Source organism: Tursiops truncatus, chromosome 12, assembly GCF_011762595.2.
Source record: "Tursiops truncatus isolate mTurTru1 chromosome 12, mTurTru1.mat.Y, whole genome shotgun sequence".
Taxonomy (NCBI): domain Eukaryota; kingdom Metazoa; phylum Chordata; class Mammalia; order Artiodactyla; family Delphinidae; genus Tursiops; species Tursiops truncatus.
In genome coordinates, this window is record NC_047045.1 from 19,948,645 (window position 1) to 19,971,726 (window position 23,082).

Here is a 23,082-nt window from a genome sequence, read left to right on the forward strand (position 1 = left end):
TGGGGGACTAAGGAGAGCAGATGGCCCTCCCCAGTGTGGGTGGGTACCATCCAGTCTATTGAGGGCCTGAATACAACAAAAAGACAGAGGAAGGCTGAATTCCCTCTCTGCCTGACTGCTGAGCTGGAACATCCACTTCTCCTGTCCTGGCACTCCTGCTTCTCAGGCCATTACACTCAGACTGGAATCTACACCTTGGCTCTCCAGCTCTTGGGCCTTTGGGCTACATCAGTGGCTTTCCTGGGCCTCCAGCCTGCACAAGGCAGATCGTGGGACTTCGCCATATCCCATGAGCCAATACCTTACGATAAATAAATAAATATCCATCCTACTGGTGTTGGGAAAACTGGATATCTACAGGTAAAAGAACACCTTTGCACTCATCTTACACCATTAACAAAAATTAACTCAAAATGGATTGAAGACTTAAAACTATAAAACTCTTAGAAAAAAACATGGGAGAAAGCTTCATGCCATCAGATCAGGCAATGATTTCTTGGATATGATACTAAAAACACAGGCAACAAAAGAAAAAAATAGATAAATCTGACATCATCAAAATATAAAACTCTGTGCAGCAATGGTATCAACAGAGTGAAAAGACAATCCATAGAATGGAAGAACATATTCATAAATCATATATCTCAGCAGTCCCCAACCTTTTTGGCACCAGGGACTGGTTTTGTGGAAGACAGCTTTTCCACAGACTGGGGTGGGGGTCAGGGGGGATGGTTGCGGAATGATTCAAGCATGTTATGTTTACTGTGCACTTTATTTCTATTATTATTACATTGTAATATATAATGAAATAATTATACACCTCACCATAATGCTGACAGGAGGCGGAGCTCAGGCAGAAATGCGAGCAATGGGGAGCGGCTGTAAATACAGATGAAGCTTCACTGGCTGGCCTGTCGCTCACCTCCCACTGTGCGGCCCAGTTCCTAACAGGCCACGGACTGGTACTGGTAGGAGCGTTGGGGACCCCTGACATATCTGATAAGGAGTTAACACCCTGAATATATAAAGACTGCTACAACTCAACAACAACAACAAAAAAACGCAAGTAATCCTATTAAAACATAGGCAAAGGACTTGAACAGACATTTCTCCAAGTAAGATATACAAATGGCCAATAAGCACATGAAAAGATGTTCAACGTCATCCATTATTAAGGAAATGAAAATCAAACCACAATGAGATACTACTTCACACCGTTTAGGACAGCTATTAGCAAAAGCAGAAAATAAGTATTGGCAAGGATGTAGAGAAATTGGAGCCCTTGTGCATTGCTTAAGGAAATGTAAAATGGGGCAACCATTACAGAAGAAAGTATGCAGTTCCTCAAAAAATGAAACATAGAACTACCGTACATACGATCCAGCAATTCTACGTCTGGGTGTATACCCAAAAGAATTGAAAGCAGAGACTTGAACAGATATCGTACCCCACGTTCATAACAGCATTATTCACAACAGCCAAAAAGTGGAAACAACCCGTGTCCACCAATGGATGAATAGATAAACAAAATGTGGTATATACATATAATGGAATATTATTCAACCTTTAATAAGAAAGTTCTGACACATGCCACAACCTTGAACAGCCATGTTTGAACCACTATACTAAGTGAAATGAGTCACACAAGGACAAATTGTTTGATTCCACTTATATGAGATACCTAGAGTACTCAAATTCACAGAGACAGAAGGTGGAATGGTGGTTGCCAAGGGCTGAGGGAAGAGGGGAATGGGAAGTTATTTTTTAATGTCTATGGAGTTTCAGTTTGGGAAGATGAAAAAGTTCTGGAGATGGATGGTGGTGATCGCTGCACAACGATGTGAACGTACTTAATGCCACTCAGCTGCACATTTAAAATGGTTAAAATGGTAAATTATGTTATGTATATTTTGTTCCCCAAAGCTTTAAAAAATACAGCAGGACTGGCTTGATGCATTTTGGAGAAGTGTGAGGACAACAGAGGCTGTTCTTTAAAGCATAAATAATGGGACACCTAGTAGGGGCTCCTTCCCTTCCCAAATTCGATTATTAACTGTACCCAGGAATCAATCTCTTAAACAGAGGGAAACTCTGCAGCAATATTAACTCGATTATAATGATGATTTGTTTACTGTATGCATTCCTATTAGCATTGCCTTCCTTGCCAGAAGTTTTGCCTTAAACACACACACACACCCCACACCATCCTTAAAACATTAAAACCTCTAAAATAGGACAGAAAAAAAAAAAAAAAAGCCGAGAAAAGCAACAGAAGGCAGCATCACACCCTCAGCGCTACTGGTTTTACTCGGGATGGTCCGTTTTAGCTTCCAAGAGCTACCGCGCACCGCTGCTGTTGTGTCGCTAAGGTTATAATCATCCATAAACGCGCGACTGGATTAGAATGATTTCTAGCTTCTGAGATTCTACGTCTAAGCAACGCAGACCTGGTGTGTCCTTAAACTGGCAAGGGAGCAGTCACAGCTCACGACCCGTCTTTGGCTCCCACAGCCCCAAAAGCACAGCGCTCCCGTCTCCCTCGTCTCGCCCTTCTTCCTTTCCACCTCCTCTTTCCTCTTTCGTTCTTTCAAGTGATGAGCTCGCGCAACCACAAACCCACTCACACAAACAAGGCATCCCTCTTTAGAAAAATTTTAAAGAGGCGAGAATCAGCGAGGACCTGGAAGCGGGGTGGACCCTCCAACTCCTCCCTCGCACCCCGTTAAGAACAGCCCACCGCCGGCGACCAGGCTCCCCGGACGGGCCGGGCCCGCGGCCGGTGCCCGGTCCCCAGCGTGAACAACCTCCCCACTGTTCCCGCCCGGAGCGGGTGCCAGCCGCCAGCCGCGCCCCGGCAGCCCGGCGGGCCGGGGTCGTATCGGGTGACCGCGCGGGCGTGCGCCTGGCCGTGGGGCCGGCCTCCGGGCCTCAGAAGAGCCCGCCCAGGCCCGGCCCCGCCTCGCCTCGCCCGCCCGCCGGCCCGCCCGCTCGCGGGCCAGGGCACTTGACTCCGGCGCCCTCCGCGCTCGCCACCGCGCGCCTCCACCCGCGCGGCTCGCCAGCACTCACCGCCCTCGCGCCCTCGCCGGCAGCTGCAGCCATGGGTCCCCGAGGCGCACGCGCCTCAGCGCTGAGGCTGCTCGCGCTGGGCGCGCTGCTGTGGCCCGCGGCAGGCGGCTGGGAGCTCACCATACTGCACACCAACGACGTGCACAGCCGGCTGGAGCAGACGAGCGAGGACTCTAGCAAGTGCGTCAACGCCAGCCGCTGCGTGGGCGGCGTGGCACGGCTCGCCACCAAGGTGCGCCAGATCCGCCGCGCCGAGCCCCACGTGCTGCTGCTCGACGCCGGCGACCAGTACCAGGGTACCATCTGGTTCACCGTGTACAAGGGCGCCGAGGTGGCGCACTTCATGAACGCCCTGCGCTACGATGCCATGGTAAGAAGGCGAGCCCGGGAAGCTCGGGAGCCCCCTGGGTAGAGTCCCCGGACCGAGAGAAGCCGGGGTGGAGGAGCCGCCGACGGCGAGGCACGGGTGGCGAGCCTGGGACCGGGGCGCAGAGCGATGTGGGGAGAAAGCGAGACTCCCCGTCAGTGTGCCAGGTGGACGCAGACATAGACGTCCCTTGGCCGATTCGTCTTAAACGGACTGATGTTGCTGCACCCTCACCGTGAGATGGGGCGTTTCGAGGAACGGGTTCCAGCCCTGCCAGTGAGGGCGTTCCGCTGGGGTGCGTAGGACCCCAATTATCCAGAGCCTGGGACCGAGGTAGACTCGTCACGAACCTCTCATTTACTGGTCGGTCTTTCGAAGAATGCTTTATCTCGATTTACCAATAATTGGAAGTGAAACTAACTGAGGGTCAAAGAGGTTGAGTGCATTATGCAGGTCCAGAATAGGGAGACAGGTTAAGAATGGACTCCAGAGCCCTTTGACCCCGCAGCTTAAGCATATTTAAGCTGGCAGACTTGGGAAAAAGGCTGGGCACCTTCTGTGTGCAATTGACTTTCTCTCTGCCTCAGTTCCTTCCTCTGTAATATGGGGGTAATAATTCTATCTACTTTAGAGGATTGCCTAGCACATAGTATGGCCTCTTTAAATGTTAGTTCTTATTATTACCAGACCCTGCTGTAGAGGTTTAAACACAGAAAGAAAGAAACTTCGAGAGGAGGCCAAAATGCTGAAAACACTGGGTTTCAAAGGATTTCAGTAAAACCAGTTTAGCAGAAGAGATTTAGGAAGAGACTCCAGCTTAAGAGATGAGAGGCTCTTAAAACATGGGCAAGAGTTTAAGTCCAAGTTCCCCAGTGCTCTGTTAAAGGTGGTGCCTTATTGGTTAGACTGAATTCTAGAAAAGGAGCAGAGAGGAGTTAGTTACACAATAATAAATAGGTATGACTTTTGTAACTCAAACCAGCACCAAGTTTAACCCTGTGTAAAATCCTAGAATAAAGAGATTCTGTGGAGAAACTGGGGGCAAGAAATCCTAGGAGCTTTAGAAGAACAGAGCAGGGGTCCAAGGAAATCTGTGAAGTCCATGTGTGTGCATCTGGAAGGCAGGGAGAGGTGTGGTACAGGCTGGAATACAGAGGGCTAATGGCACACTTTGTATCAGAAGAGCACAGAGGTCAGCAAAGCACAGTGCTGTATTTCCCCCACCCCCCACCCCAGCTGGAAACTTGGAGAGAGGAGGACAGGAGAAGATAAGACGGTAGAGTTGTTTTGTTTGGGGGGGGTTTTCCAAGAAAGCTCATTGTAGAGAGATGAAAGAAGGGCAGAGAGCTCTCCTCTCCATTCTGATCGTTGGTTTTAAGGTTATCAGGGATGCTCAAAGCAGCAGCAATACAAACGGACCCCTGAGCCCCAGAGTTTATCTGGGGAGCTCGCCAGCATCTGGACTCCACCAAAGAATCGTGGGTCCCAAGAATTCCGTGAGTGGCCTCATCGCGTTCTTATCTGCGCAGCTCATCCTGCCTGATGCTTTGCCCTAAGGTAACAGCAGAATAAATATCTATAAAATTAACCTGTTACTAGCCTACGTTGCCATTTCCTCTGAGGAAGAATAAACCTTACATAAGTTTGTTTTGATTTCATGTATAAACCACAACTTTCTAAACTTTTCTTTTTGTGTCACTCTTTTGTCCACGGTTGTGTAGACTCTTTTTGGTGAAAAAAAGATGGATAATTCCTAGTTTTCTTGAATAATAATGTTTTTCTCTTTAAGTCAAATTAAACTCATGGTGTTAGTCATCATATCAAGTGTTTATGAAGGAGTCTGGGTAAAGCCAAAGCAGTCTGCGGCAAGTTACAGCCCATCACCACTGGGACCTTTTAGAATACTTTCTATTGGATGGAATTACTTTCTTTTCAGTTTCACTAAGAATAATTGGACTGGGGCCTGAGGAAAACTAGGCAGCTTATATAATGTTGGCAGCGGGTAAGGAGGGAGAGGAGGGTCAACAGCCAGATTCCTGATAGCATCTTATCAGACTTAACTCTGTGCAGTTCTGGGGTTTGACAAACATGATTTGACCTGCGTAAAATCCTAGTTCTCGCGTTGCTTTAACAAAGCTCTGCCGTGTTCTGGGTTTACAGAGGTTTTTCACTGTCACTTTACTTATACTGCTCTCAGGGAATTTATCGCTTTTCTGCTGTTAATGTTCCTCCCATGCCCACCCACCTGCCGCTACATCTTGACTCCCAGGAAGCTGGAGATTTAGATCAGGGTGGAAAACAATTGTGCAGGGGCGTCTCCAGTTCTCTAGAAACTGGACCTGGTTCGAGGAGCCACATCTAAGGATGCGTGGGTCTGGAGGGCAAAGAGGAAGCTACTAGAATCTAGCTTAACTTCAGGAGTACCCTAGACCTCTGGACCCGTATGTCCCAGGGAGAGAGCTGGGGGGGGGTGGGTTCTGATAGCTCTGGAGCCTAGGGCAAGCCTGGGGAAGACCCCTGGACCCAGCTGCCAGGCAGAAAACTCTAGAGGGAGAATGTCACAAGTCGCTAGTTGGTGTCGCTTTATTGGCAGAGGAACAGGAAGACAGCTCAGATGTGCATCCGATGTGCATCACCATGTGATTTTGGCACGTTGCTTTCTCTGAGTGTCCTGTTTCCAACTGCAAAACAGGAGGGATCACCCCTACCCAACGGTGTAGGAGTTTTGCAGGCAACACATGAGATAATAAATGTACAAATCCCTAGCACCCTCCTGGCTCAGAGTACTCAGTAAAGGTTAGCTCCATGTGCCCGGCCAAAAAGAGCAAAAGTTGTGAGGAATGGGGGTTTGGGTTTTCAGCTCTCAGTTTAATCCGATTCTGACTGCCCCGCACAGCCTACCACCCTCCTCCGGCCCCTCCACCATCTCTTCTAAGTCCCATTGTCTGAACTAATTTTTTTATACATTTTTTTAAAAAAATTTATTAAAAAAAATTATTTTTAAATGCTAATCATGTAACACCATGTAGCAGTTTGTATTTGCAGGGATCACCAGAGGTGTGATGATTATTTTTTTTGGCCTGAGCTATTCTTAATGTTTCCTCGTTGAGTGGTGTCACTCTGTATCTACCCCGTACGTACACTGTGCATCCTGCTCCATGGACACCTCCACACGTTTTAGCATCTGCTCCCCCATGATGGGTTTGGAGATCGCACACATCGTGCTGCAGTTCCACAAATGCGCTGCCCGGAGCAGCCTCCTGCGGGTCCCGCCTGTGAGGATTTCTTTGGGATCCACACCCAAGGGCAGAATTGCTGGCCACAGGGACTGCGCTGTAAGGATCGCCAGACTGCTTTCCTGGAGCCCTCTACTCACCACACCCACCCCCAGGCAGATGTGAGCCCCGCATCCTTACCCCTGCTTTGCATCATTCTCCAGCTTTCCAGGAGGTGTAAAATGACATCTCATTGTTTGATCTTGTATTTTTCTAATAACTAGTGAATTTGATATGTTTGTTAACTTTGGGGGTTTCCTCTTCCCTAATTGCATGTTCACATACTTTGCTCTATTTTTAAAAATTAGGTTTGCTCTATTTTTCCTGATTTTCAGGAATTCTAAGTGTTGATCTGTAATCAAGTTTAGACATTGCAGATATCTTCTATTTAGGTTTAGTAATTTTGTCCGTAGTGTCTTTTCACTGAACAGAAATCCTCCACTTGGTATAATCAAATTAATTTTGTGTGTGTGTGTGTGTGTGTGTGTGTGTGGTTTGTGCTTTTGAAAGTTTACACAAGACTTTGTTCATTTGGAGCTTGTCATCCCCAGCGCTCATCCCCGGAATTCAGAGATGGGTACCTTTCTCTCTGCCTTTGAGAGATAATGAATCTATAATCTGGGGCTATGCCATTCAGCAGTCTGGGTCATCAGTTCCTCATCTATAAAATCTGAGGTTCCTTACATCTCTAAACCAATGGCGTCCTAAGAAATGTTTTGATTCCATTTTTTAAAATTTATTTTATTTATTTTCTTTTGTTTGTTTATTTATTTTTGGCTGTGTTGGGTCTTCATTGCCCTGCGCGAGCTTCTATTTATTTCCTTTTAAAAAAAATTTTTTTTGGCTGCGTCGGGTCTTTGTTACGGTGCGCAGGCTTCTCTGTAGTTGTGGTGCACGGGCTTCCCTCTAGTTGTGGCATGCGGGATTTCTCTCTCTAGTTGTGGCGCACGGGCTCCAGGGCGCATGGACTCTAGTTTGTGGCACATAGGCTCTCTAGTTGAGGCGTGCAGGCTCAGAAGTTGTGGTGCACAGGCTTCATTGCCCCGCGGCATGTGGGATCTTAGTTCCCTGCCCAGGGATCAGACCCGCGACCCCTGCATTGGAAAGCAGATTCTTTATCACTGGACCACCAGGGAAGTCCCTTGATTCCATTTTGATTTAGTGAGGGGGCAGGAGGATGAAGCACAGGTGCAGAGGCAGGAATCTGCACGATGGATCAGCCCGGACCAGAGCAAGGTGGCAGGAATCAGGGGAGATGAGATTGTGTACGGTTTACAGGCCACCCGAAAAGTGTGGGCTCTCCTCTGTTGCCATGGGGAGCCACTGGAGGTTTCTGAGTAGAGGGACTGTGGTTAATGAAAAATAAACATTTTGTCTTTGTCTGCAGTTCCTGGCAGCATAGCTCCCCAAACTCTTGGGGATGAGTGATGAGTGTCCTTTGTATGCTAATGAGGTGACTGATAGCTGGGAACCCCTAGGCAGCTTCAGAATGAGGGCTGGTGGCCAGAAAGGAAAAGGCCAGAGGGTAGGAACTTTCAACCTCTGGGGAGGGGAGGGGGCCCGGAGATTGAACCAATCACCAGTTGTCAGTGATTTAATCAATCATGTCAGTGTGATGAAACCTCCGTAAAAACTCCTAAACGGTGAACACACTGAGGTGCCCGGAGGGTGGTGTGCTCCAGGAGGCCACGTGCACCCCTCTGCTTGCACGTCTTGTACCATGCATGTCTTCCATTTGGCTGTTCCTGAGTTGTATCCTTTAAAATATACCAGTAACAGTAACCAAAGCACTTTCCTGCATCCTGTGAGTGGTTCTAGCAAATTATCGAGCCTGTGGAGGGGCCGTGGGAATCCTTGATTTATAGCTGATGGGTCAGAAGTACAAGTGACCCAAGACTTGCAGCTGGCATCTGAAGGGGCAGGCTTGTGGCTCTGAGCCTGGGATTTGTGATCTGATGCTCACTCCAGGTAGACAGTGTCAAAATGGAATTGAATTGTTGGACACACAGTTGGTAACCGCAGAGAACTAGAGAACTGGTTGATGTGAGAAGACACCTCCCAGCAACAGAAGGAAATCCTAGTTTGGGAAGATGAACAGAAATGGATGGGAGGGCGAAGATACCAGAGAAGAGGAGGGGAGAAGGGGCTGGGCAGCGGTCTAGGTGGGAGATGATGGACCCTGAATGCAACCCGGCAAAGTGCTCGTGTGCCCACGGCGCAGAAAGCCAAACTCTGACAGCGGGAGTCTGTGTCAAAGTCAAGGTTTATTGCAGGGCGCCAAGCAAGGGAGTGGGAGATGAGCCTCAGATCCACTCCAGCTTAGACTTTGAGTTACTGGTGTTTTTAAAGGGGATGAACAAAGGAGCTGGGATTAATCATTGTCTTATGACATTTCTTAATCACAGTTTCTGGAGTCAGGGTGTCTCCTGTTTACAATTCTCTGGCCAGGTGGTCCATGGCTCCAGGGCCTGTTAGGAGAACCACCTGAGTTTGTAGTTAATGATGAAATCTACAACGGGCCATCTTCCTCCTCTGACTCTGGTTGATTACTGTTCAGTTAGCACCTGGTTGAGGTCAGAGGGGACAAGAAAGGGAATAAAGTTTTGAACAGAGAGATTAATCATAAACTCAGTAAGGGAGCTCGGTTTTAGGGGGACTCTGGTTCGGAACTATGGTGACGGGGAAAGGAAGGCTGAAGCCACCGGGACCAGTTTCAGTGGGCAGGCAGCGTGGCACAGGGCTGTGAGGGTGAACTCGGGGGTGACTGTCTGGGATCAGGTCCCCTTTCTACCACTTAAAATCTATGGGCTGTGAGCAGGTTCTTGGACCTCGTGGAGCCTTCCTTTCCGCAGGAGTAAGGTGGGTGTGATGGCAGTCTTCCCCCCATAGATTGCTGTGGGGTTTAAAGGAGATGATAAAGCATGGAAAGTTCTCTGCACAGTGCTAGCCACGGTCACCTTCGGTTGGCAGGAGTGGCTCAGGAGAGGTTATAATCAAAAGATGACTAAGAGGGTTCAAGCCGCAGACACGGGGAGAGTCAGCATTGTTTAACACTACACCTCAGGAGTGCAGAGGTGTAGTAAGCTTACCCCCTGACAGCTGAAGCCTGTTATTTCCAGCTAAAGGCGTTTCCTGAACTTACTGGACATGCTTGTCCCCTGTAGGGCTGTGGCAGACAGAAGCGGTGGAAAGAGATCTGGACGGGACCTCAGGACACCCAGGTTTTACTTCTTGGCTTTTGCAGGTCATTATCTATGTGGGTTTGGGCAGCAGATCCCTCCTCTATGGAACAGGGCATTTGGAGAGGGTGGTCTGCCCCTGTCATTTCTCAGCGCCCCAGCCCTTGCCGTCTGTCTTGCTTCTAATCTGCCAACATAGCTCGGCTGGTGCTGGCCCTGAATTTTACGCACAAGTCTAAGTTTGCCTGACAACGTTCTTATTTCCCCTTCACCATCCCTTTCATGGCGGCTCTTTCCTTGTGGAGGGATGGCTTGGGTCTTCTCCCAGGTACCTGCAGGTGGCCACTGCTTCCAGACAAACAGGTTCCCAGGATTTTGGATGGAGGGTTACCTTCTTCGTAATAGAAGGCGGTGGCCACAATGGGAGGAGGATGAGCCCAGGTTCAAGCCTGCTGTCTGTGAGGTTCTTTTATTCAGTCAGTCCACAAATATTCACTAGGCACTGGCCTGTGCCAGGCTTCGTGCTGAGTGCTTCAGGCAGTGAACAAGACCTGCCAGGGTGAAACTTACTGTTCAGTGGAGGGGACCATGCCCGCCTGAGCCCTTCTTAACCACATAAAGAGGCTGGGTAGGACCTATGAAGGGGGGGAGGGGGGAGGAGCAAAGCAAAGCAAAAATGACTGAAATGCTAATACCTGTGCAAAGGGATTCTCCAACTAAACATCTTGTCTGCAGAAGACAATGCCCGGGTACCATATATGCCCAAATCAACAGTGGGCATGTTTCCCCTCCTCCCCAGAAAACCAATCCCTAAGCAAAGAGAAGTCACCTTATATTCAAGTGGTTAACGACAAAGCCTCTCATATGGAGGAAATTAATGAGTTTATCTTCAATAACAAAGCAGATGTTCTGGGAAGACAGACTAGCCTTGCTGGTTTGGGAAGCTTGAAAGAGATATCTAATGGCAGCGGGGATTTCGTTGTTCTCTTTTTAAAAGCAAAGAAAGTTGGTAGTTTTTCCTAGAGCTCAGACCTCAGAAGTTGTACATGTCTAGTGGGTTGTGGATCCTCGGGCCTCAGTGATGTGAACATTCACCCCCCCGACCCCGACCCTGTCCTGTGGCTGTGGTCCCGGACCTTACGCTTCCTGTTCCAGTCTGAGTTTCCACACCAGAGCTGGGCTGGGTGAGACCAGCCTCAGGCACGGAGAGGAGGAAACAAAGGCAGCTTCTTAGCTCATCTTGTCCTAGCCATCTGTGTTTTCTTAACTGAAAAGGGGAAGGAACCAAACAAATCCCACAGCAGATTGACAGTGTTCCCCACTTCACTCACAGACGCCTCTGAATGCTGTGTAAGCGCCTTCCCTGGCTGTGTTCTTCAGCTGCGTAACCAGAACTTGAAAATCCCCTTGACACTTCTTTTCCCTCACCTGAATAGTTGGTTCTATATAGAATCCAAACATTAGCTGGAGCCTTCTAGCCCCTCCGAGATGTAGTTAAACCTGCCTGGAACCCAAGTAGTTGAGCAGGTGATTCTAAAGGTAACAATGGTATGGGTATTTTGCATGTACAGAGAGCTTATATGGCAAATGTGAAATGCTGTCTGTTCAGTACTTGTTTGTTCAGTCATTCATTCAGCGAACATTGAGGTGCAGGAAAGCTGGATTAAGTCTGGGGATCTTTTCTGCTATTCAGTCAGCTGCCACATTCACCTGCCAGGGCCTAAAACTGGGGGTGTGGAGTGCAACCCAACACCAGAAGTGGCCACAGCGCCAGAAATGTACCACCCAAACCAGACCTACCTTGTGATCCTTCCCACTTACGGTTGTTGCTGAGTCTCCCTGAGTGATTGGCAGCTGAGCCCTGTTGTATGATAGATCAGATTCTCCCCTCACCCTTAAATTATAGGGTTTCCTGCAGACTCCTTCATGGGATGAGCTAGTGTCTAAATGACTCACTAAATTCATGTGTTGCAAATTTCTGACAAATGGCTTTTTGACGTTCTCACAATTGAGTTCTGCGGATTAAAACAGAAATTCTTTTCTTCTGTGTAATGCGTCCTGCGCTGCTCTTAAATCAGTTCTTCTTTCCTTCGTTTCTCTTCCACCTGGATTTAAGCCTCTTGTCTTCACTTGGAACATTTTTGACTATCTCAGCTGTCATGTCTTCATCCCCTCATTTGTTAATATAGCTGATGTCATTTGCCTGGGGGCTTCCCCTGACCAAGTGAAGCTCACACTTGGAGCCCTGGCCATCCTTAACGGGCAGGGCGGGCCTGCGTCCTTGCCAGGCTCTCTCACACACGTCCCCGTCTGTGGTTCCCACTTGCTTGATGGATGCATGGACGGATGTGTTTATGTCACGCTCTCTCCCTGTCTGCCCTACCCTTCCTAAGGACAAGGACCAGGGCCGTGTTGCTTGGCGCTGTAGAAATCTGGAAGAAACCAGTGGGTTGTTGAGTGATACTCATCCCTTCCAGAGGCTTGTATTTTTCTATAATCTCTTCCATTATGGTTTTTCATAGGATACTGAACATAGTTCTCTGTGCCCTATAGTAGGACATTGCTGCTTATCCATTCTGTGTATAATAACTATTTTTTATTTCTTTATAATTTTTTATTGAAGTATAGTTGATTTACAATGTAGTGTTCATTACTGCTGTACAGAAAAGGGATTCAGTTATACATGTATATATACATTCTTTCTATATCCTTTTACATCATGGTTTACAGGTGCTTGTATTAGCGGCAGTTTGGCAGAATAGTTAAGGTCCCGGATGCTAAAGCCTCGCTTTGTTCAGACCCCAGCTCTGCCGCTTGCTAGCTGTGGAAGCCCCGTGCCTTAGTTTTCCCATCTCTATAAAGGACAAATAATAGCACCTACCTCATAGCATTGTGAGAATTGAATGAGTTCATGTGTGAACAGGGCTTGGCCATGTAGCAGGGAAGTCTTAACTATTAGTATTTCTTTTTGTCATTTTTTTGTCTTTAAAATTTTTTCTCTTTCTTGAAATTCCCTCATGTCAAATTCACTGGTAATTTTCACAGTTCTTTGTAGACAAAACTGGGGCTATGAAATGTCCCCTTTCTAATTCAGATACCCTATAGGTATCCTTTGATAGACCAAAGAGTTGATCCCCTTGGTAGATTCCCAATAGAAAGACACTTCAAAAAGTTCCATTTTCTTGCCAACTGCTATCATGAAATCTGTACAGCGTTCACATGTGCAAGACAAGACACTGAACAGTTCAGAAAACTTTGTTTAAAAATCTATTCACCAACAAATGCCAATAAGATATTAGTGGAAATATAAATTAAAACACAGGAGGGACTTCCCTGGTGGCACAGTGGTGGGAAGCAGCCGCATAGCGCAGGGAGATCAGCTCGGTGCTTTGTGACCACCTAGAGGGGTGGGATTGGGAGACGCAAGAGGGAGGGGATATGGGGATATATGTATATGTATAGCTGATTCACTTTGTTATAAAGCAGAAACTGACACACTATTGTAAGCAATTATACTCCAATAAAGATGTTAAAAGAAAAAAAAAGCATCCGCATGCTAATGCAGGGGACATGGGTTCGATCCCTGGTCCGGGAGGATCCCACATGCCGCGGAGCAGCTAAGCCCGTGCACCCCAACTACTGAGCCTGCGCTCTAGAGCCCGCGAGCCACAACTACTGAGCCCATACGCCACAACTACGGAAGCCCGTGCACCTAGAGCCCGTGCTCCTCAACAAGAGAAGCCACCGCAAGAAGCCGGCACCACAACGAAGAGTAGCCTCCGCTCACCGCAACTAGAGAAAGCCCGCACGCAGCAACGAAGACCCAACGCAGTCCAAAATAAATAAATTAATTAATTAAAAAACCCACACACACAGGAAATGAAATAAGAGGACCAGGCGATAAATTGTGAAGCAGTTGGCTAAGCTTCCAAGCTTACCGTCTGGTTCACCTGCTTCCAAGCAATTTGGTTTCTCTTGTTTTACAACTAAATATCACTTAACTACTATTTACCAAGTGATTTTATATCCTGCCTTCTACTGAAAAGTTTCAGTGGCTCACTTACCAAATCATAGGTGAAAATGGAGCCCGTTTGAAAGAAGCAGGTGGTTTTACTATCCGTTCAGTAAACACCTGCAGGGCGCTGGTGCCAGGCGCTCATCTGGCATCACCAAGGACACTGGGACAGTCGACACCACTCCTGCCTCCGGGAGAAAGATGTGTGGACAGCGGCAGCGAGGTGTGACGGATGTGGCTGGAGGGCTGTCTGCGGTCATGGCGCCACGAAAGGCTTCTCACGGAGCTCACCTTGGGCTGCATCTAAGGCAGCTCATTGCGTGCAGGTGGATTAGTGTTCCTGGAACTGAGGGCACCTGGTCTGGCAGAAAAAACGCGAGAGCTCAGGGAGATCAGGGAGTGGCTCGCTCATACGGCGTCCGAGGAGGCAGGGCTGGGGTTTCGGTGGGCAGGGGGGGAGTCTCGCAGAGACTCACACCACGGCTAGAAGCGGTCGGGTGGGTGTTTGGGGATGCGCGTTCTGGGGGCCCGCGGGCTGTGGTCGAGAGGTGTGTGAGCCTGGCGACCAGACACCGGCTCGGAGGCTCTGCAAAGGTGTGGGTGAAGAGCAATGAGGCAGAGTGGGGCATTGGGAGCGCAGAGAGGAGGGGCGCCCTGGCTGGGGCGGTGCAGGAGCAACGGAGCTTGGTGGCTGGTGGGTCGTGAGGGGAAGGGAGGGGCGCCTGGGTGTTGCAGCGCTTCTCCAGGGGTTTCTCTGAGGTTGTGGAGACTCTTTCCCAACACCTGGGATCACGCGCATCCTCACAAGTGTCTCCTTCACTGGCTTACTGAGGGTAAGTTCCTGCTGGAGGTTGATGGCGGGATAGGGGGCAGCGGGGAGCCATGGGGAGGGTGGGAGAGCCGGCAGTGAGCACCAGGTCACTCCCAGGCAACTCCGTGGAGCACGTCCTGCCTTGATTTTTGTAGGAAGAGTCAGCTGTGTGTAGGAGAAGGACATTTGATGGAGATTTTTCTGCTCATTCATTTATTCATGCTCTGCTCCAGGGACTGTGCTGGGTGATACGGGGACTCAGTGGGCAGTTGTGGGGTCTGCTAGGGCTGCCTGAGGGGACCTTCGGAGCAGAGAAGGACAGCTAACTCAGGGACGACCACGAGGGTTTGGGGAAGTCTTTCTTCCAGAAGGACCATCAGACTTCAGGAGCTAAGGCCATTAGTTGAATAAAGTAGTAAAGGCCTGGCATGGGAAAGGAATGTTCTGTCTCCCTATGTATGTATCAGTTGATCATCTTTTCTCCATCATATACAGAGGGACAGAGATCCGTGAGAGCGTGGAAAAGTACGAGGAGTCAGGATTTTACTTCGAGGGCTCCCCCTGTACTAGGCCTTATGCGAAACCCATTACATCCAAGCATAGAGGTGAAGAAGGTTGGAGTCAAACAGAAGTGGCTCTGGTCCCAACTCCACCGCTTCCTAATGGTGTGACTTTGAACGATTGATTTAATGTCTGTAGAGCTCGGTTGTTCTCCTCTGTAACATGAGGATAGTAATAGTACCAACGTCACAGCAGGAAACCAGCTTTGCTCTGCAAACTCACCTGGCATGGTGTGTGGAGAGTGCTTAGTAAATGCCGGCTCGTTTCCATTACGACTTTTGTTTTATTCATTGACTGCTCTTCCGGAGGAAGCTGCAGTTTAGAAATGTGCCTGAATCACTGCTCGTTAGTCATGGCGTCAGGCCTGACTGCTGCCTGGGGGTGGGTGTCAGAGGGAGGCTGAAGGGGAAGGCGAGACCAGACCTCAGAGAGCTCAGGACATTGAACTTTATCACAAAGGCAGTGGGGAGCCTCTGTGGGACCTTAAGGTCGGACGGACAAGTTCAGATTTGCGTTTTGGAAAGATGATTCTGGCAGCAGGATGCGTGCAGAATGGTTCAGAGAAGGCGATGGTGGTAGCTGGAGGCCCAGCTGGGAAGCTGTTGCAGTTCCCAGAAGGAGTGGCCAGGGCGCAGGCAGGTGGGAGCAATGGGGTGGGCTGGACCAGAACATTTAGCCAAAGGGAAGGGATGCTGCTGGGAGATGTGGGAGAGGCAGCGAGGGGGAGGGATTCAGCTGCCCCGGGGCTTCTGGCTGTACTGACTTGGGAGATGATAGCACCTGGACCAAGATGGGAATCCCAGAGACAGGGGTTTTTTGTTTTTTTTTTTTCCTGCGGTACGCGGGCCTCTCACTGTTGTGGCCTCTCCCGTTGCGGAGCACAGGCTCCGGACGCAGGCTCAGCGGCCATGGCTCACGGGCCCAGCCGCTCCACTGCATGTGGGATCCTCCCGGACCGGGGCACGAACCCATGTCCCCTGCATCGGCAGGCAGACTCACAACCACTGCGCCACCAGGGAAGCCCGAGGCAGGGGCTTTGAACTGGGTGAGCTTGGGGTGCCTGTAAGACCCTGGAGGGCAATGTCCACGTGGCAGCCGGACAGACAGATGAAGAGTCAGGAGAAAAGACAGGGCAGCAGATGTTCAGTTTGGAGTGGAAGGTGTGAGTGCCAGGGAGATATTTCAGGCACCTGTGCACCGCTCCAAGCACCCGGATCAGGGCTCCTGTCCCCGCGGGGCAGAGAGGGGAAAAGGCAGCCAAGGTCACCACTTTCAGGGCATTACACTCAAGTCCAAGGAGGAGACACCAAGCAAGACAAATAAAGGAAAAATGTAACTTCAGCTGTTGCAGAGTGCTAGCAATATAATGGTACAGTGTAAGGCGGCTGACTTACTGGATAATCTCTCGTGAAGAGCTGTAGGAACATTCATTTTTTCAAAAAAACTTTACAGCTAAGCAAGATAGTTATTGTAACCTCATAAGGCAGACTTATTTCACCATAGGAAAGAACCATAATATTCTAAGAATAGAAGAGAAAAAGGCAATTACCGAAGACTGAGAGAACCTTTAACTCGGTCAGCCTTTAAGAGGGAAGCAGTTAAGTAAGAGGAAGAAGTAAAAATGAGCAGATACTCAGAGACGGGGTGGGGGGGGGGTGGGGAAGGCAAGTTCAGAAATTCTGAGTCTGGTTGGAGAGACAGGCACATGGGGACATGAAGTGCTGCTTTCTCCGTGGAGAAGCAGTGCACGTGAGGACACGACGCACATGGCCCTTTGAGCCCAGGCACCCAGGGGGCACCTGCCGGGCAGGTGAGGGGCTCCAGGGCTGAGCAGGGTGGAGGTGGTGGGACGCAGTGGCTCAGGGAGCCCTCCACGCGGGGAGGACCCCACGGGCATGCAGAGCGCACCGCTGCGGAGGGGAGCGTGCAGGAAGGAGAACGGCGGGGCAGTAAGAGAATATGGGGGGGGGGTGTTCATTTAGACAGAGGGGTCGCCCGCCAGCACTTCCAGGCCTGTTCTCAGATGACCCTCAAGGTGGAGCAGAATCGGGTGTGGTGTTGAGAAAGTTTGAGACTCGCTGGTTTAAGTACTAAGTTAGCAAATCAGCCTTGGCTGCCAGAGCAGGTGAGTGCGTGCCCCCAGGAGGTGGGCTTCTTCCAGGAGGCCCGCGGACAAGGGGGCGGAAGGCCTTTGAGGAGGTGGCTGGCACGTTGTGTTTTGTCAGCATCACCCCAGGGGGAGCTGCCAGACGTCAAAGTGGTCATTTTGCCCCCTAGAGCCAGTCCCAGAACAGTGAGGAAAGGAAACGAGGGAAGCAGGTGGGAACAAGGGTTGTGTTAAAGCGTGCCAGCTCCTCCCAAAGCCCTGGCTCTGAGCCCGTGCAGACCCTTGACCTGTCCCAGATCTGGGAGTGGCAGGTCAGTGGACACCCAGCCAGGTCTCTGGGTGACTCCTATGCACGTTGATGCCACCTTCAGCAGGTGGTGTGGACCCTGGGGAGCAGTTTTCAAACGAGCCTGGTGATCTGGTTGCCCCTGGGCCCAACCCCAGGGCCCCAGAATAAAGTCTCTGAGCCTGAGAAGGACAGCAGTCATGCAGTCGGCTTCCTAGGGCTCCGCCAGGTTTGGGAGCCCTGTGCCAGGGTAACTGTTTTTTGGCCACACCGCGTGGCTCGCAGGGTTGTAGTTCCCCGACCAGGGATTGAACCCTCATCCTCAGCAGTGAACGCACGGAGTCCTAACCACTGGACCGCCAGGGAATTCCCCAAGGTAATGTTCTTTAAAGTATGCTTTTACTGGCAATTCCAGAGTACCTGATTCTTTTTCTCTTTTCCCTTTCTACCAGGCACTGGGAAATCACGAATTTGATAATGGTGTAGAAGGCCTGATTGATCCACTTCTCAAAGAGGCCAGATTTCCAATTCTGAGTGCAAACATTAAAGCCAAGGGGCCGCTGGCGTCTCAAATATCAGGACTTTATTTGCCGTATAAAATTCTTCCTGTTGGTGATGAAGTTGTAGGGATTGTCGGATACACTTCAAAAGAAACCCCTTTCCTCTCCAATCCAGGTATTTTCTTCTTTTACAGCACTTGTTGCTTGAAAATAGATGCACTGAATCAGAGCTTGGCATTATTTTTCTGGACCGTTGGTTCAAGTAGGAACGTGTGGTGTTGGACACGTGTGTACTTAGGATGACACTGAAAAACGAGTCCAGTGGCTCCCAGTTGCCCTGAGTTACTTCTTAAAGACATTTGCTCTCCTGCTCAGTGAACTTCTTTGTTGACATAAACAGTATCTTTGTTTAATTCAGTGCATTCAGAATTGGACGAGAGGGCCGTTGATATCCAGTGCTGAACCGTACAGAGTCACTCACTGGAGGATGAGAGCCACGTGACTCACGCCCTTCTTCCTGTGGAGGCAGAGCCCAGAGCCAGGGTTTTACCTCAATTTACCTCAACTTTCCTTTTCTGATATGATTATTACATGTCCAGTTAACTCTGCTTTCTCTGTTCTTAGTTATTTGTCTCTTACAGTTTTAATGACTTTGTTGTATCTGGCTTTCTGGGAAATATATATACATTTTTGAATGGTCTTGTGTGTGTGTGTGTGTGTGTGTATATGTGTATATATACCATACAGGAGATATATATATATCTGCTCTATCTATACACACACACACACACACACACACACACACACACACGTATAACCCTGAGACCATTCAGAAAACATTTTTGAGCCACTTTTAGAGGAGCACCTTGGCAGTAAAAACAAAAAGATGTTTTTTTCTAAATTATCCAAATCAGTGTTCTTTCCGCATTTGAAGAAAAAAGGGAAATAAGGGTTTTCGTTAAGAATGAACTGATAAAGGACATCTAATTAACAGTTAGAAAAGTCACATGTCTGTTGCTGCTGTTTAAAATAGTTGCAGGCCGTCGGAAACAACGAAAAGGTCAACGGTTGGCCTTGAGCGGCTCCGGGGCCCAGAGGGTCCTGCGGGGCTTGGATGCAGGGCTGGGCCGCTCTCCACGGCTGGGGACCTGGGGCTTGTCAGGCACCCCAGGCAGCAGGTGGACGTCTATCGCACGGTGACCAAGCCTTTGCACACGGTCACCGGCTGTTGCTGAGATCATTGTGAAGCCACAGAGGGTAGCCACGGACGTGATGAGTCACTGGCTTTTTTTCTTTTAATATCTTTATTGGAGTGTAATTGCTTTACACTGGTGTGTAAGCTTCTGCTGAGGCACTGGCTTTTGAAGTGTCTTAGGAGTGCTCTTCTGCCTCAGAGGGACGTGGTCCCACCAGAGGGACCTGGTCTCGGGCTGCTCTCCACCACCCGGCCTGACCTCTTCCTCTCCCCACCCCTGCAGACATCGCTGTGCGGGCTTATCACACCTTCCCCGGGGCTCAGGGGGTGCTGCCTCTGAACCACCTGGGGCTTTTCTGCCAAGAGGCCAGGGTGGCGATTACAGAGTGAACCAATCACCGACATGGGTAGGGCTGGAGTAATGTGGCCTGGTTGCCGCAGGGCGCCCTCGGTGGGACGCTTCTGCTGTTGGGTCCCCGTCACCCCCAGAAAACGCCTCCCCCTCATCACATTTGTCCTCGCTCTGGGCTTCCTGCATGGCTGGAGCAGCCTGAGGACACAGCTGTGTCTCCTCAGTGAAAATCTGGAACACAGTAGAGTGGCCAGCTGAGGATCTTGGGCTAAAGATGTGGACGTGTTGAATAACTGAATAGTTATGTGTCTCCATAATGTCTGTTCCACCCAGGGGGTTTTGAGTTCATTTAAGGCGGCATGTAATTAACGCCATAGGAGAGTCATAAACAAAGTCAGGGAGGGAGAGGGAGGGGTTCTGGTGAGCGAAGGACGTGATGGCCAGCTTGGGGGTGAGGTAGACGCGATGAAGACCTTACTTGGCCTCTCCAGGGTGTGCGAAGCAACTGGGGCAAAGGGCATTCCAGGAGTGAGGTCAGAGTCACCTGATAGGACGCAAGCTCCTGAGGACAGGGACCTGCTGGGTGTCAGCACAGGGGAGGTTCCCAGTGAAAGTTGCTGGAATGAACTCGTGAGAGCAGGCAGGTGTGGGACCACAGTCCCAAAGTGGCTGGGTGTTCAGTTTTCTGGAACATGGGTTCTAAGCAGAGAAAGCTAGAAAGGGGGACTGAAGACTGGATTGTCAGGCTGAGGAGTTCAGCATGATTTGGAGAAAAGCATTACCCCTCCTTTAATAGCCACCAAGAAAGGGACTTCCCTGGCGGTCCACTGGTTAAAACTTTGCCTTCCAATGCAGGGGGTGCGGGTTCGATCCCTGATCGGGGAGTTAAGATCCCACATGCCTCGCAGCCAAAAAACCAAGACATAAAACAGAAGCAGTATGGTAACAAATTCAATAAAGACTTCAAAAAAATTTTTTTAAATAGTCACCGGTAAAAAGATAGAAGGGGAGTGGGGTGGTGGAGAGACAAAGGGCTCCAGAGCTCAGACCACCCTGTCTGGGACTCTGACAGCACCCCATCTTAGTTCTTTACCAGATTACAACAGACGGGGGCTCCGAAGGGGCCATGCTCTTTCCAGCAGCTCTCAAGAGAGAAAGGCTGCACCATGCAGGGGCCAGGGCAGGAGCTGGGCAGGGGTGGAGAAGGACACTTGCTTCTCCCAAGACCACAGTCCCAGCAGCCCAGCTCCCCCTACAGACCTCTGACCCCAAATCCAGCCTCATTCCTCCCGTGCTGGTGACCCACAAGTATCATTTGTATTTCTAGCACGTTTAATTTATTTTAGCTAGATAATGAACTTCCTCTCACTCCCCTCATGATATACTGAAATATATCCCACGCTTTCTGTATGTGAGATGACCGATCCTGTGAGGTTTCTGATGTGTTAGGAGAACACATTCCTTTGTCCTCAGAGGCCTTTCTCTCAACTTTTTTCTTTCTTCTTGCCAGCCACACTGAAGTAGAGGACGGTAGCGTTGTCTGAAAGTCTCAGCAAACATTTCTTCAGTTATTCTTTCATTCATTCCCCTGAGAGCTTGCCTCTGTGCCAGGCACTGTTCTAGGCATCAGAGATGCTGACCCCCCAAAAAGCCCTGCCCACTGGAGCTTCACGTTTAGTGGGAGAAGAAATAAATGAGGAAAATGTGTGGTGCCAGAAGGTGATAAAAGATACAGAGAGAAATTAAGCAGGAGACGGGGTGGCAAGTGGGGCATAGGGGTGAGCTCACCTTGTCGTTTTAAGGAGAGACCCCATGAGCAGCTCACAGAGATGGTGACATGGCACTGGGGGTGACCTGGGAGCCCTGAGCTTCTTGGGGTGACTGGCAAGAAGCATATTATTATTCTTGATGGCCTCATGGCAGACAATGGTGGCCAAGCTGTTACACCTCTTGATTTTTTTTTGAAAAAAATCGATATTTATTTACTTTTCAAAAGTAAAGTAGGATTGGATAGATGATTTCTTTTTCTTTTTTAATTGGAGTATAGTTGCTTTACAATGTTGTGTTAGTTTCTGCTGTACAGCAAAATGAATCAGCTCTATGTATACATATATCCCCTCTTTTTCCCGTTTAGGTCACCACAGAGCATTAAGTAGAGTTCCCTGTGCTATACAGCAGGTTCTCATGAGTTATCTGTTTTATGCATGTTAGTGTATATATATCCATCCCAATCTCCCCATTCATCCCACCCTCCCTTTCCCCCTTTGGTGTCCCTACGTTTGTTCTCTACGTCTGTTTCTCTATTTCTACCCTGCAGACATCACCTCTTGATTTTTAAATGGTGCCTGTGCGTTACAGCACTGCGGGTCCCACCCCACATCTGTGAGCCACTCGTTTTCAGGCCGTCCGTTTGGGATGCCCCCGGCTTTGCCGTCAGCCATGCTGTTTATTTTATGTGCTCATTGGCACGTGTTGGCTTGACTGGTTCGAGAGACTCCAGAGTTCCCCGCTGGAGCACACGGAGGCCCCCCAAACCCCACGGCATCACAAGGGATGAGTTTAACAGTCCTGTAGCTCCTTAGAGAGTTGAATCCTTTTCACACTGGAGACGGCAGACTCCTGGGTTTCGAAAGATCGTTACGAGACTGATTCATGTTTCGGCATTCTCATTTGAGAGATGGTTCTGAGATATTTGCATAAGGGAATCTGGATCCTCTAGAGGATCCCGAGTCACAGGCGGCTGGACGTGACTTCAGGGCAGCGTGTCTGTGTTTGCAGTCACCTGTGTGCCAGTCAGAGCCGTAAGCCCTCAAGCCGCGCTGGGGTTTGGCCACAGGGGTAGCACGTGCCTGCGACACACAGAGCGGCCAGCTGGGGAGTCACACCCATACTCACCAGCTGCACCAGCGGTCAAGCTTCCGCTCCCACTGAGTGCGGGGCGAGCCTCCAGGGAAGGATGCGCATGCTCCCAGGGCCGGCAGTCCTTGGATGGGACACCCCCCGCCCGCTGCCATCTAATCAGAGCTCCGTGATGCTCTAATGCTGACCTTAGCCAGTGAACAAGACAGAGTTGTCAACGGTGTCGTACAATTGGCATTCAAGGGCTAATTGCTGACAGAGTTTCAAGTGTGAAGACTGATTATGTTGAACTTGCAAACAAAGCCGTAGAGTAGCTAATCTGGTTGGTTTTTTTCAGTTTTATTGAGATATGATTGGCATCCAGCACCTGTATGGGTTTAAGGTGGGCAGCATAGTGACTTGGCATAGGTACAACCCGTCATGCTTATGTGCTTAGCCACGCTCAGCACTGGCCTGATGGAAGTCTAAATATACAAAGAGATGTAAAAAAAATAGATTCCAAATCT

At 49.6% G+C, this 23,082-nt stretch overlaps 1 protein-coding gene across 1 annotated transcript in view; it reads left to right on the forward strand.

Moving 5' to 3' along the window:
- The first annotated feature begins 3,100 nt into the window (after window positions 1-3,100).
- The window catches only part of NT5E (5'-nucleotidase ecto), a 44,835-nt gene continuing 24,853 nt past the window's right edge, over window positions 3,101-23,082 (forward strand). The window contains exons 1-2 of the mRNA XM_019929389.3: window positions 3,101-3,439; window positions 18,123-18,345. Of these exons, the coding sequence (XP_019784948.1) occupies window positions 3,101-3,439; window positions 18,123-18,345 (562 nt within the window). The remainder of the gene's footprint in view (window positions 3,440-18,122; window positions 18,346-23,082) is intronic.